The sequence below is a fragment of the Mirounga angustirostris genome, unplaced genomic scaffold (assembly GCF_029215605.1).
Source record: "Mirounga angustirostris isolate CCGP_5_RB_7025 unplaced genomic scaffold, mMirAng1.0.hap1 SCAF_5, whole genome shotgun sequence".
NCBI classification, from domain to species: Eukaryota; Metazoa; Chordata; class Mammalia; order Carnivora; family Phocidae; genus Mirounga; species Mirounga angustirostris.
Window position 1 is genome coordinate 58,302,183 of NW_026991713.1, and position 14,179 is coordinate 58,316,361.

Consider the following 14,179-nt stretch of genomic DNA (forward strand, 5'->3'; position numbering starts at 1 on the left):
TGGGAGAAGAGAGACAAAATCATAAAAAGAAAAAAATACTCTTTTTTTAAACATTCGCATTACAAAATCCCAAGGTGCGCATGGCAACAAATCCACCCATTCCCACTTAAAAAACTACTATAACCTGAATGAAATATAAATATAACTGTTCATCCTTCTTTTAAAGAAAAAAATTTTCCCAATGCCCTCACTCAGTCACAGCCCTAAAAAAGTGTCAGCATTCTCAAAATGATGTCTAAACCCTAACTTCCACTCCTATGGGGTGGCCTTTAGAGGAAGATGGGACCTGGGACATGAAGAACTAAGAATCTTAAGAAGAGAAACATTCAAACAACTTTTCCTTGCCTCATAAGGCCACAGTGAAGCACAGTTCCTGTCCTAGAGCTTCCCAGACACCTCTTGCCCATAGGAGGGACAGAAAGGGGGTTCTAGGGGCAATCATTTCTACTGCAGTCCCATAAGGACTGCAGAGACTGGGAGTCTTGAGTCTCCTACACTGTTAGGTGAGATGAAACACTAAAACTAGTGTATAAATTGGTTGGTCTATTTTTTAACCTAATTCTTTAAAACAGGCTCCTCCCTATGTTTTTGTTTTGCTTGGTTTTCAAAAGTTCCAACTTAGGTCCTCTGCTATCAGTTGGCCTTACAAACACAGTGGCCGCAGAAGGCTTGGGGTGTCTGTCATCCCAAACACAGGAAATAATTTCAGGGCTTTCAGAGATTGGGATGGCAAACCCTATGGGGGTGGGGTAGGGAGAAAGAGTCAGTCTTTTTTTTTTTTTTTTTTAAATACCAGCCCTCCTCAGCAATGACTAAGAGGAGGAGGAGAGGGTGGTGGAGGGACTTAAGTGCATCTAATACTGAAGCTTCCTTTCATTTTCACCTATTTCTCCCCTCCACCCCTTATATCCCCAGAGTTGGCTGGCTAAGAAGGGGAGGTGGGTGTTAAGGCAGCCAGACAAGATCAGAGGGCAAATAGCCCAGGGCCAAGCCAAATCAGGCCCCTGCTGGAGGAGAGGATGAGACTTGGGGTAGGGGCTGGGGGAAGACATCAGAGTCGAAGGTGTGGTACTGGCTTGGTCACATCCTGGAAGAAAGGGTGAGCCAGAGCTGCCTTTGCTGAAATCCGCTTGTTGGGGTCATAGTGCAGCATTTGCTGGAGGGAGAGATGTATGCTGACTTCAGTGATGTGACAGTGGACTAAATGGGCAGCAGGTGTTCCAAGAAATCAGGAAACCAGAATTCCTTTTACCCAAGGCAGAGTTCCCAATTCCCTCCTCCCTATATTTGAATGGGTATGCCAACAGGGAGAGAGAGAAGCAGGGGCTAGGGAAATGCCAAGACCCAAATTCCAGGGTCTCATCCTTCCTTCATCCTGGAAAAAAACCTGCCCTGGGGAAGTAAAAGAGGAAATGGGTGCCCATCCCCAACTCTCACCGATAGCAAGCTCCGTCCATCTTCATCCAAGGGAGGAACAACTTTGCTAAAATCTTGCCGGGCCCACTTGGGGAAACTCGGCTTATAATCAGGCATAGAAGTAACTCCTGGCCAAACCACTTCATCTGGGGTCCCCAGAGTCCGAAAGATCCGGAAAAGTTGGTCAATTTCAGAATCTCCAGGGAATAGGGCCCGGCGGGTCACCTGAAAATGGGGAAAGAGAAAAGGCCAAGACCCGCACTGATGTCAGTCAAAGCTGCTCCCTGTGCAATGGAGGTTCCCACAGGCAGTGGAAGGTCAGCAGGGCCCCATGACTCCCTCCCCAGGGCCTTTCATGGGGTCAGTCACACAGAGCTTGAGACAATGAAGTCCCTTCATCTGTCTCCTCGCCCCCTCCTTCCTTCCCCCAACCATGCCTTTGCAGATCCCCAAGGCTGGGTGGGGCTGGGAGGGGGTGAATGTCTGGGGTGCCACTGACATGTAGCAAAGGGATCCCAAGCCACTCACGGGGTGTGGGGTAGACACTGCGGTCATCCCCCCTCCTTGTGATGCAGCCACTTCTAGATAGGAGCACAGCGGGCAGAGACTGTGTCTTCCATTTCTTCTGTGTTCCCCACAGCACCTAGCATGGTGCTGGGTACACACTAGGTGCTTAACAAATATTTTTTGATGAATTGAGAGAGGAATATGGGCAATTGTAAGGTAATGTACTGGGGGATAAATGCACATTTTATATACAGGCTAATGGTTTCTAAGCCCCCAGTCACAACCCAGATAAAGGACTATAAAACAAATTGCGGATTTGATTTGAAAATGCAGCCCACTCCACTGTTACATTAAAGGGGATGAGAGCTCCCATAAAAGGCTGGGCCTCAGGGATCCTTCATTCTGAAAAGCCAGAAGTTGAGGGGGACATGATTTAAGTCTGTAGTTGAAATAAAAGATATGGATGGATAAGGTGAATACAGTTGGTTTCACCATATTCCTGGAACCCTACAATTAGGTCTACAGGCCAAATGAAGGAGGCACTGAATATCAGGTACTCATTCTCCCAAATATATGCAAACTAAAGCTAAAACAGCTGCAGAAATGATTTAGCTCAATTCAGGGGTAAGAAATGTGTTTTGAGTGCTAAGGCCATTGAGGCTATACTAACATTGTGATTGGCATCAGGGACAACAGTCCTATCCTTTCCCCCCTACCTTCCTTGATGCTACTCTAGAGAAAAAAACCCTATGATAATAGAAGGACCATGGGTCTAGGCAAAGAAACAGTTGTGTTGTTCTTGAATGTGGGGAGGAGTGAGCTGGGTGGAACTCGGGCTTGCCTCCGTACCATTTCAGCAAAGATGCAGCCCAGGCTCCAGATATCTACAGCTGTGGAATAGTACTTGCAGCCCAGAAGGATTTCAGGTGCTCGGTACCACAGGGTCACCACCTGGGGACAAGAGCAGGAAGGGGAGGGGTGGTGCATGGGGCATGGTGATTCCCACATCTCAGCTCCTCAGTGTTACTCTGCTTACTCTCAGCCTGTTAACAAGCAGCTTCTCTCCCTTCATCTTTCCCATCTTTCTGACTTCCCCTCAGTAAACTTCTTAGACAGTTAGCCTCGCCCGTGACTCTGAGGACCATATTTTCTGAACCCGCAATTTGCAGTCTTCCTGGAAAACTTGAGACAAGTGGTCATAATTTTAATGGTGTGCCATCCAGCTCTCCTGGCTTGGTATCTATCAAAGCCCAGTTAGCCCCACAATGTGAACTTGGTGCATACTCTAAAACCTCTTGGGGTAGCCAGACATACTTTCCATCTAGTGAGAGAGAAACTGCTGACCAGATAGGTTTAGTAATTTTGTGAATGTCCTTGTTAACACCTCCCAGGAACTTCAGAGAAGAAATGCAGAGAGGGTCTCACCTCATGGGTGTAAGTACGAACAGGGACTCCAAAGGCTCTGGCTAGTCCAAAGTCTGCTAGCTTGATGGCCCCCTCTGCGTTGATAAGCAGATTCTGAGGTTTGAGGTCTCGGTGCAGAACCCGATGAGAATGGCAGAAGGCTAGGCCCTGAAGCAGCTGGAATAGATAGCTCTGACAAAGGAAAGAGAGAGGACTTTGTTTCTCTACCACAGTGAGCTATTAGGGTCTACTCTCTGACTGCAAGGCTCAACTAAAGCCTTTTACTATATTAGATTATAATTACATGTTTATAAGCTGTATATCCCATTGGAGTGAGAGGCCCTTCCAGTGAAGACAAGAACTAGGTCTTATTCAGTTTTGCACTTCTTTTCCATATCCTGTGCCTAGCACGTTGAAGGTGCTCAATAAATGTGCACTGAATAAACGTTTGTTGGTAGATTGAAAGTAGCTCGGGGAGTAAAGAACCCAGCCCTAAAACAGACAACAGAGACTCACTGGCTATTTCTCCTACCAAACAGGTGGAAGGGCTTCTTGGAGGAATCTACCAAGTGCCCCCAAGTCCCATTTATCTGAGTTTCATCTGACTTTCCACCGGAGCTACAAAGTTGACTCACTAGAGTTTCAACTTCTTTGATTCTCCTGCCCAGCCCAGGGGTTAATAAGCATAATGAGCAGTGAAAGAGCCACAAAACAAAGGTGTGTGTGTGTGTGTGTGTGTGTGTGTGTGTGTGTGTGTGTAGGGGGATGAGGGCTGGGAAGGAAGCCAAGATCACAGATCATCACTCAGTCTGAATTGCCTGCCTTCAATCCCCCCAAAACTTGCCCATGTTGGGGAGGAGTTGTTGAGAAGGATTACCTTGATGAGGGGAAGAGGAATGCCAGTCAAAGCAGAGGCATCCATAAATTTCTTCAGATCCTGATGCAGAAACTCAAAAACCAGGTAGAGTTTGTTTTCTGTGTGGATGACATCCAGCAGCCTGGGAAGGGAGGTCCAGGAATGGAGGTGAGGAAGAGTAATACCCAGGCTACACAGAACATATCCTCCTTTACTGTCAGAGCACCTCCCAGATACATACTTACTTGACAATGTTAGGGTGGTTAAGCTCCTTAAGCAGAGAGATCTCTCTTATAGCAGTACTGGGTACACCCTCCGTCTCACTTGGAGAGGTTGAGAGAGCAGAGATAGGAATGTGGTTACAAATACTCCTTTTCCCCCAGCCCGTCATTCTTTTCCTCCCAATGAGACACCACCCCAGCTTCCCCTAGGAAAGTGAGAAAAGAGAAAGGGTGCTGTAGGAGTTAATTCATGGGTGGACAGGGAGTGGTTTTTGAATACATTAAGGTCATTATTTCTTCTCTTCCCAGGGGTAGGTAAGTAAAGCCTTCTGGTGGAGGTGAAGAAGAGAGAAGGTAACCGGGAAAAAATAGGAGTAGCAGCACCCAGCCTCCCTAGAGGGGCCAGTGAGGTTCAACTGCCATTCTTTTGAAAGAGGTAGAGAATTCTAAGATGAGGGTGGGGTTGGGGCAGTGAGGAGGGTTCTTCATTCAGAAAGGTGCTCTTCACCGGTTCCCACAAAACCCAACTCCACAGGGAGTCCTGGACCCCATCTCAGAGGCCTCCTTCCTCTTCCTGACTGAAGATTTGGGGGCATCACTCGGCTTTGGGGAGGAAGTTTCCCATAGATTCTACAGTGCCCTATACTCTCCACAGGGAAACCCTTCACGGTCCTCCAACCCACCTCTCCACTTCAGAAGTCCCTCCCTGCTACCTTCCGGTCCTTGGACGGCTACCCGTCTGTTGGGGTGGGGGCGGGGGGGGCACTCAAGGAGCTCCCGAGTTAGAGGAGTCCCGGGTACAGAGGCCACTCACGTGTCCAGGCGGATTTTTTTAAGCGCCACCACTTCTCCCGTCACCTTGTTTTTGGCTTTGTACACAACTCCGTACGTGCCCTCTCCGATCTTTTCCACTTTTTGGAAGTTCTCCATGAAGCGCTAGCGAGTCGGGTCAGCCCGGCCCTGGAGCGAGGGCCTGGGAACCCTGCAAAAGGCGGGCCCCGGCTCTCGCGGGGTGGAGGAGGGGGAAACAGGGCCCAGCTCTGCGGCCCCAGGTCGGGATGGAACGGAGTGTATCTCTCGCTCTTGTCAGTTTGTCCAACTTGAAACAATGTTGCCGCCTCCCCTCCAGTTCCCTACCGCCACCAGAGGCCCCGCCCCTCCTTCCCGCGTTTCCCTAGCCCCGCCCCCAGCCCTTCCTATTGGTCAACGTCAGAGCGGAGGGGCGAGCCCAGCGCCCCTAGCTGCCGCAAATGACCCCACCTCTCGCAAGTTTAGTTCCGAGGGTCCTTAACACAAGTTTCTGTCTCGGTGGGGAAGCTAAATGTCTTTTTCCAAGTACCTGGATTTGAAGTCGAGTTTCTTACCTGTGTCCTGAATCTGTAGGGATTTCCTGATCTCTAATTCGCCGTTTCACCAACCCTAGGGAAAATGTGTCTCGCCCTGAAATTCCACCTGGCCCAGAGAGTCTCTCTTGAAAAGCAGGAAGCTAGGAATCTCATTGTATGGGTTTTTTGGGCCTTGAAGATGTTCGTCCCGCCTCTGCCCATCCTATACTATCTCTCTGTTCTGGGAAGCAGGGCCTCTGTCTCTTTGAGAGGTTTCCTGGTTTGACTCAAAAAACAGACTGATTGACTAGCCTATGATGAATTATATGTGTCGGGTACACGTTATGTAGCTGACCTTCAATCAATTATTTCCTAGTCAAGAAGGGAGTGACCCAGTGAAACCAGAAACTGTCATTGAGTAGCGAGATGTCCAGGGACCAGGATCCCTTGTCAGTCTGCCTTTCTCCGGTCCTCCTGCCCCTCCCAAGCCTCTCCTAGAGGGAAAGGAGGAAGGGCTATGCAAATGAGCACCCCTCTCCTATATAGGGGCTTCTCCTAGCCCCCCCAGCGCCTTTGGTTGCTGGAAGAAAGAACAAGATGAATCTGGTGCTGAGAAAATGCCTTCTCCATGTGGCTGTGATGGGTGCTCTTCTGGCTGTGGGGACCACAGAAGGTGAGCGTCGGGTGTGTGGACATGAACAAGTGTGAATTTGGGGTTGCACACCTGCTCTGGTTTTTCCCTTCCTCATGGGAGATACTGGCAATATTTCAGGCTTCTCTCACCCATTTGATTTAGCGAGGACATGGGCATCTGAGCTCCCTCCCTATGTGGAGATTTGGGACTGAGCTTGAAAATAATTCCATCTGCTTGGAAGGGCAAAAGAATAGTGGGTCTTTGTGGCCCTAACTCCGAGGCTCCCTGGGCAATGAGCTGGAGAAGGGGCTTCAAAGGGGAAATAAGTGGAAGACTTAGGGAATGACTCAGGCACTTGGGATAGGGTATATTAAGTGAGGAGTAAGAGAATGTGGTATTGGATAGAAAAGGAAAGGAGGTACCATCTCCCCTCTTTGGGATGGGGATGGGTGAACACAGCTCAGGCTTTTGTTCTGGGGCTGGAAGAGACAGGCAGAGGGGTCTCAGCTGAGCATCACATGAAAGGGCTCTGGGGGATTGGGGCCTCGTGACAGGAGCAAGGGGTGGGGGTGGGGATGGTGAGAGGGTCTGGAATGTCCCGTGCTGCTTTGAGGAGGGAGGGTTGGGAGTGAAGAAAGAATGGGGTATCTTATGATTCTCTTGCTCTAGTGGTGGGATGCTCAATGAGATGATTCTAGATCCCCACCCCCACCCCCAGCAGACTCAGCTAGGTTTCCAGTACACATTACAGGAGTGAAGATAGTTTCTCCTGTGCTAAAATTACAGATATCATGTCCCAGTCTCCCCTTTCTCTCTCTGGATCCCTGGTCTCACAGATTTCTAGGAAGTTCTCGTTGATCTGACTTCCCCTCGTTTATGCTGCAGTTTCAAGTCTTTTTCTTTTACTATTTCCTTAATGTATTCTGGAAACATTCTGTTCATGCCTGTCCACCTGAGCCTCTTAAAAGATTGTGCTTACTTTTTGGATACTGATTTTTTAAATCATAAGAAGACATTTTTTTTTAAAGATTTTATTTATTTATTTAATTGACAGAGAGAGAGACTGTGAGGGAGGGAACACAAGCAGGGGGGAGTGGGAGAGGGAGAAGCAGGCTTCCCGCCGAGCAGGGAACCCGATGCGGGGCTCGATCCCAGGACCCTGAGATCACGACCTGAGCCCAAGGCAGACTCTCAACCGACTGAGCCACTCAGGCACCCCAAGAAGACATTTTTAGATATTTATGAAATTTTATATGAATTGGGTTTGATAATTTTGTCCAGTGTGAAATGACATTGTGCTTATTCAAGAAAATGTTCATATTTTTTATGGATATGTATTGAAATTGTATGGTTAAAATAACAAGACGTCTGGGATTTGCTTCTAAATACTTTAGCCAACAAACAAACAACAACAACAAAGGATAGATAAAGCAAATGTGGCAAAATGTTGATAATTGTTGTCCCTGGGTGAGGCGTATATGTAGATCCATCATATCCCTTTTTCTCAGACCTCTCTCTTGGTCAGTTAAAATAATTTTGTCTGCTTGGTCCCCACTCCCAACCTCTGCCTGCCTCTGATCCATCCGCTACATTGCTTGCCATAGTGATCCTTCTAAAACCCAGATCTGGTCATATTCAAAAAGCTTCTGAAGGGTGAATTTTATGGTATATGAATTATATCTCAATGAAACAAACACAATCTCCTGCCGTGGCCTTGCCTACAGAATAAAGGCCAAACTCCTTTGCTTGGCACTCAGAGCCTTCACTTGTCTTCTTGGCCTCATCTCTTACAGTGTGTATCCACCACACTGGTAGTTCCTATCACACCTCATGCTACCATGCCTCCATGCCTCCGCTCATGCTGGTCCTTCTGCCCAGAGTGCTCTATCCCACAGACCAACTCCTCATTCCAGTGGTCTTTCCCAATCCGCCAGAGTGGAACTAATCTCTTTAGTCATTTTGTTGCACTTTGTGCATGTCTGTTATGGCTCATATTAAACAGTACCTTGAATTATTGTAATTTATGGACATGTCTTGAATCCTTTCAGGGCCATGTCCTATTAATTTCTTAAGTCCTTTGTACCTAGCACAGTGCCTGGTACATGGTGGCTATTCAGTAAATTAAAATGTACTTTGAATGTGAGAGTGAGTGGGGTGACATGGAACAGGGCTATCCCCTGACAAGAGATTGAGGGGTGATCGTAGGGCCTTCATGGTACCTTCTTTTTAGGACCCAGACACCAGGACTGGCGTGGTGTCCCAAGGCAGCGCACAACTAAAACTTGGAACAGGCAGCTGTATCCAGAGTGGACAGAAATCCAGGAGCCTGACTGCTGGAGAGGTGGGAACTTGGCAATTTCCAGGGAGGGCATGGGGTGCGGAGAGGAGCAAGATCTGGGCTGAATGTAGCTTGGAAAGATAGGAAGGGGAAAGGTATAAGGGGAAGAAAAACCGTGGAGTCCCGGCTAACGCAGCTGGTCCTTCCCAGGTGGCCAAGTGTCCTTGAAGGTCAGTAATGATGGGCCTACGCTGGTTGGGGCAAATGCCTCCTTCTCTATTGCCCTGCACTTCCCCAAAAGCCAAAAGGTGCTGCCAGATGGGCAGGTCGTCTGGGCCAACAACACCATCGTCAATGGTGAGTACCTCTCTACTCCAGGCGTTTATTCCAAGGGCTCAGATTCCCTGGTGTCCCCAGTGAGCTCAAGGAGTGCCCCCTTCCCCTCTACTTTTTATTTATTTGTTTGTTTGTTTTTTAAATATTTTATTTATTTATTTGACAGAGAGAGCGAGAGAGGGAACACAAGCAGGGGGAGTGGGAGAAGGAGAAGCAGGCTTCCTGCGGAGCAGGGAGCCCGATGTGGGGCTCGATCCTAGGACCCTGAGATCATGACCTGAGCCAAAGGCAGATGCTTAGGGACTGAGCCACCCTTTTTTTTTTTTTAGTGCCCCTACTTTTTAAAAAAAAAACAAATTGTATACATATTCTATAATATTCATTGTAGAAAAAATTTTAAAAACACAGATAAAGCAAAAAAAAAAATACAGTATGCAAAATTGGGGACCCAGTGGACCTAGAGTTTAGACAGACATGGATTTAAATTTGTAAATAATATGTTACCCTGGGCAAGTAACTTAACTGTTCTGTCCTTCCATTCCCTTAACTGTACAATGGGCTGACTACCTTGAATGTTGTTGTAAGGATTAAAATGCGATAATATATAAAGAAGTTAGCATAATGCCTGCCCTAGGCTAAGGTGAGGCTCAGTAAGTGTCAGCTGATACTCTTACTGTTTTTATCCCACCAGCTAGAGCAAACCACTCTAAACATGTTGCTGTATGACCTTCCAATCTCTTTCCTCTGTCTGTCATTAAGTACATATTAATCTATAATTCCAGTTTCCATCCTTTCCGCTACCACCCCAAATGGGTGATAACAAAGGGAATGTCCTATGTAGCTAAGGAGTGTTCCCACAGCCCCTCTCTGGCAGCCATGGTAGGGGTTTTGGTGTATAGAAAGGAATGCCAGGTTTTGAGGGTGACTGTATCTACCTTTCAGGGAGCCAGGTGTGGGGAGGACAGCCAGTGTATCCCCAGGTACCTGATGATGCCTGCATCTTCCCTGATGGGAGGGCCTGCCCATCTGGCCCTTGGTCTCATACAAGAAGCTTTGTTTATGTCTGGAAGACCTGGGGTGAGTCATCCACTCTTGGATTTACCTCTTCCTACCTGATCCCCTTTCATTTTGCTCTGTGAGTTTCCTTAATCTTCATTGCCCCCATGGATCTTTCCTCTTCGATAGCACCCAGCCCCCTCCAACTCTCTCTACTATAGTTGTTTCTGGGGGCCCTTCCCCAATTATTGTCCTATCCCATGGATCCCCTTATCAGGATTCCTTTCCTGACCCCCACAGGACCACCTTCCAAAGACTCTCTGAAATAACCATACTCAGTACATTACTGGACCTTCCTTCTCTGGTGCCCTGTCTCTAATCCTTCCCCTCAGTTCCCTTTGATCAGTACCTCCCCCACCCCTGCTTTTCTTTTCAAAAACCGCAGGCCAATACTGGCAAGTTCTGGGGGGCCCAGTGTCGGGGCTGAGCATTGTAACAGGCAAGGCAATGCTGGGCACACATACCATGGAAGTGACTGTCTACCACCGCCGGGAGTCCCAGAGCTACGTGCCCCTTGCTCACTCCTGCTCAGCCTTCACCATTACTGGTAAGGATTTAGGAAGGGGCAAAGCCAGTCACAAGGGTGCAGGGCGGTAGAAGATGGGGAGGCTTGGCCTGACTGGAAAGGGGAGAGGGGAAAGGGGAAAAAGGAATGGGGAAAGGGGAAATGGTGTGTAACCTTAAAGGGGCAGAGCCAGGAAGACATGGGCAGAAGAATGTGGGGCTTGGAGCCAGTGAAGGGCCAGTCAGCTGGAGTCGGAGGGTGTGGCTGTGAAAAAAGCTGTGGCCCAGGTCTGGTTCTCACCTTTTCTGGCTCCGATCCCAGACCAGGTGCCCTTCTCCGTGAGTGTGTCCCAGCTGCAGGCCTTGGATGGAGGGAACAAGCACTTCCTGAGAAATCATCCTCTGACCTTTGCCCTCCGGCTCCATGACCCCAGCGGCTATTTGTCTGGGGCTGACCTCTCCTACACCTGGGACTTTGGAGACCATACTGGGACCCTGATCTCTCGGGCACTTGTGGTCACTCACACTTACCTAGAGTCTGGCCCAATCACTGCCCAGGTGGTGCTGCAGGCTGCCATTCCTCTCCCTTCCTGTGGCTCCTCCCCAGTTCCAGTCACCACAGATGGGCACGTGCCAACCGCAGAGGCCCCCGGCACCACAGCTGGGCAAGAGCCTACTGCAGAAGTTGTAAGTACGACACGTGGTCAGGTGCCAACTGCAGAGCCCTCTGGAACCACAGCTGTGCAGATGCCAACCACGGAGATCACTACGCTTGTACAGATGCCCACTACAGAGGTCATAGGTACTACAACTGAGCAGGTACCGACCTCAGATGTCACAGGTACCACACTCGCAGAGACCATAGGTACAACACCTGAAGGCTCAACCGCAGAGCCCTCTGGAACCACAGCTGCCCAGGTAACAACTGAAGAGTCGGTGGAGCCCACAACTGGAAAGGTACCCACACCTGAGCCTGAGGGTCCAGATGCCAACCCATTCGTGCCTACAGAAGGTATAGCAGGTAAGAGGGCCAGTGTGAATGAGGTTCATTGAGGTGGGGCCTCTGTCACTACTCTGAAGAGCTAAAAGCCTTACCTAGGCCCCAGATGTTACCCACTCCTTTGCTTAGCAATGGAGTCCCGTCAGAGCTCCCACTAGTTTTAAGCCCTCAAGTCCCCCTTAATAACATGGAATAGATCTGCAGTTCAGGAAACCAGGGTCTTTCCCTAGGCCATGGAGCGAGAGCTTGTTGCTTCTCTGCCTCTGAGGAGAGCTATTCCCTAAGGAGAAGGCCAGGGAACAGCACGTGGTCATTTACATAATATTTGTATCTCATTTTCTGTGCAAGTATAAATGCATAATATTCTGCCTCAGATTCTGGCACCATTTCGCACCCCTGGATTCCTATCCCAAAGCAGGTCAACCTGAAATTGTGGTAGGAACACTGAAAAGGTAGGCATGACATGGTGGCACAGGGATGAGTTAACTTGTGTCATGTCTAGCCCAGGACCCAGCACGGTGTGGGGGGTGATAAACACTTGGGATTTCTTAAAACTCCAACTCTACTCCTAACTGTGTGACTCTGGGGTGCTCATTCTTCCTTCTGGGCTCTAGTTTCCTTATCTATAAAATGAGGTTTTCCAGGTCTTGTCTGATTCCAAGCTTGGATCCACCAGGTCTGACTCTACCTGGAAAAATGCCTGTGTGGCCTCTACTTCCAGTGAGTCATTTGTCTCTTGACAGCCTCTTCGATCCTCTCCTGCCAGGTTCCCAGAACCCCCTGCTGGATGGCGTAGCTACCTTAATCCTGGCAAAGCGACAAACCCCCCTGGATTGTGTTCTGTATCGATATGGCTCCTTTTCTCTCACCCTGGACATTGTCCGTGAGTCTTGACTGCTTTGGGGGCTGGTGGAGGGAGGTGTGTCCTGCCTAAGGCTGGCCAGTGGAAGCATACCTTGGAAGGAGTTACTCACCGGGACAAGAACACCCAAATCCCAGGGTTTTTATTTTGAAGGCACGGATGGGATTGGGGAAGCAGCCCTAGGGTTTTCCTCTCTGTGGGCCTTTGGAGAGGCCTGGTAGAGGCATCCCAGACGTAAACTCTTGCAACTCTGCAGGGGGTATTGAGAGTGCTGAGATCCTGCAGGCTGTGCCATCCAGCGAAGGGGATGCATTCGAGCTGACGGTGTCTTGTCAAGGAGGGTGAGTGTCCCACTGGTTTCCTGGGAACTCTTGGGTTGACTGTTGCACTGCCCTCTGGTGTCTACTGTTCCTTCCCAGTCGCCCCGACCTAAGCTGACACCTCTTGCAGGCTGCCCAAGGAAGCCTGCATGGACATCTCATCAGCAGGGTGCCAGCCCCCTGCCCAGCGGCTATGTCAGCCTGTGCCACCCAGCCCAGCCTGCCAGCTGGTTTTGCACCAAGTCCTGAAGGGTGGCTCAGGGACCTACTGCCTCAATGTGTCTTTGGCTGATGCCAACAGTCTGGCAATGGTCAGCACCCAGCTTGTAATGCCTGGTAGGTACTTGGACAAGAGTTAGGGTGAAGGGGGTGGGGGCAATAGGCAGAGGCCATCTGGCAGGGAGCAGACACTAACCGAAGCTGTGCCTGGGATTCTGCTCACAGGTCAAGAAGCAGGCCTTGGACAGGCTCCCCTGTTCGTGGGCCTCTTGCTGGTGTTGATGGCTATGGTGCTTGTATCGCTGGTATACAGGTGAGAGCCCCACCATCTAGTTCACACCCCCTTATCCCTTATGACCGCTACTCGTTCTTCCTCAAGAGGAGAAGGAACCACCACTTCTTTTGAAGAAGCATGGTATCCAGGAAAGAACCCAGACTTGGAAGTTAAACAGACCTGGGCTGCAGTCTTGCTGGGGGGACCTTGGGAAAGTAGCTTAACGTCCCTGAGCCTCTGATAAGTAGGAAAACTAATATCCGCCCTATGGGCACCCAGTTCTAAAGCGGGAGTACAATAAATGATGATACTGATGACTGTTGTTTATAATAACATCAAGAGTGGAGGAAATTGGGTGACCTGAGTCCTCTACCTGTGAGAAGGGCAGATGCTCTGGCCTGGAGTGCCAAGGTCCTCAAAGCAGAGAAGCTTGTAGGGTAAGAGGGAAATGGACAGAGGTTACCATAAAAACAAGACAAGATGAATCTTGTTGGTGAGAAGGGGAGGGAGCTAGGATCACGGTCAAGTAAACCTGGGGCCTCCTTTTTTGGAGAAGCACAGATAGGCTTCCCTTGTCCATTGCTAATCAGTTTCTCCCTCCTTCTCCCAATTTCAGGCGAAGACTTCTGAAGCAGGGCTCAGCCCTCCCCCTTCCCCAGCTGCCACGTGGTAGCACCCAGTGGCTGCGTCTGCCCCGGGTCTTCCGCTCTTGCCCCATTGGTGAGAACAGGCCCCTCCTCAGTGGGCAGCAGCAGGTCTGAGTAATCTCATGTGATGCTGTGATTTGCCCAGCGTGGACAGCAATGCTTATCTTTCCTCCAGTCTTCCCTTGGAGACTACCATTACCTGAAATAAATCCTCAGAACCTGGTGCTGTTTTTTTTTTTTTTTCTTGCTGTTGGGAGCATCTGTGTCATTTAAGGAGGGGAGGTATATGGGAAGGAGGTGTACCATTTACTTAACAGATA

General features: G+C 49.3%; 2 protein-coding genes across 4 annotated transcripts; one reads left to right on the top strand and one right to left on the bottom strand.

Moving 5' to 3' along the window:
* Positions 1 to 542: 542 nt before the first annotated feature.
* CDK2 (cyclin dependent kinase 2) lies at positions 543 to 5,564 on the bottom strand. Of its 3 annotated transcripts, XM_045873235.3 has the most exons (8): positions 5,219 to 5,550; positions 4,429 to 4,506; positions 4,205 to 4,325; positions 3,349 to 3,519; positions 2,773 to 2,874; positions 1,945 to 2,088; positions 1,438 to 1,641; positions 543 to 1,156 (listed from the first exon to the last, which is right to left on the bottom strand). In XM_045873235.3, the coding sequence occupies exons 1-8, from the start codon at positions 5,332 to 5,334 to the stop codon at positions 1,052 to 1,054; spliced, it is 1,041 nt and encodes a 346-aa protein (XP_045729191.1). In that variant the 5' UTR covers positions 5,335 to 5,550; the 3' UTR covers positions 543 to 1,051. The 3 variants fall into 3 exon arrangements, with proteins under 3 accessions (XP_045729191.1, XP_045729192.1, XP_064447193.1); XM_045873236.3 differs by lacking the exon at positions 1,945 to 2,088 and having other exon boundaries at positions 5,219 to 5,564; XM_064591123.1 differs by lacking the exons at positions 1,945 to 2,088; positions 2,773 to 2,874.
* Positions 5,565 to 5,592: 28 nt separating this feature from the next.
* On the top strand, positions 5,593 to 14,076 carry PMEL (premelanosome protein). The gene is made up of 11 exons (XM_054507013.2): positions 5,593 to 6,402; positions 8,594 to 8,704; positions 8,852 to 8,998; positions 9,920 to 10,054; positions 10,419 to 10,580; positions 10,860 to 11,558; positions 12,304 to 12,420; positions 12,656 to 12,740; positions 12,850 to 13,055; positions 13,140 to 13,251; positions 13,829 to 14,076. Exons 1-11 carry the CDS (start codon positions 6,327 to 6,329, stop codon positions 13,971 to 13,973), a joined length of 1,995 nt encoding a protein of 664 aa, XP_054362988.1. The 5' UTR covers positions 5,593 to 6,326; the 3' UTR covers positions 13,974 to 14,076.
* Positions 14,077 to 14,179: the final 103 nt, after the last annotated feature.

What these genes read in the sequence shown, in the direction of transcription:
- CDK2 (XM_045873235.3), bottom strand. Translation starts at nt 5,334, where the DNA reads ATGGAGAACTTCCAAAAAGTGGAAAAGATCGGAGAGGGCACGTACGGA. An exon ending in TTCCTCTTCCCCTCATCAAG is followed by an intron (nt 3,520 to 4,204) that starts GTAATCCTTCTC and finishes TTCCTTTGTCAG; the next exon opens with AGCTATCTATTCCAGCTGCT. An exon ending in GCTGCATCTTTGCTGAAATG is followed by an intron (nt 2,089 to 2,772) that starts GTACGGAGGCAA and finishes ATATTTGTTAAG; the next exon opens with CACCTAGTGTGTACCCAGCA.
- PMEL (XM_054507013.2), top strand. Translation starts at nt 6,327, where the DNA reads ATGAATCTGGTGCTGAGAAAATGCCTTCTCCATGTGGCTGTGATGGGT. An exon ending in CTCAGCCTTCACCATTACTG is followed by an intron (nt 10,581 to 10,859) that starts GTAAGGATTTAG and finishes CTCCGATCCCAG; the next exon opens with ACCAGGTGCCCTTCTCCGTG. An exon ending in GCCTACAGAAGGTATAGCAG is followed by an intron (nt 11,559 to 12,303) that starts GTAAGAGGGCCA and finishes CTCTCCTGCCAG; the next exon opens with GTTCCCAGAACCCCCTGCTG.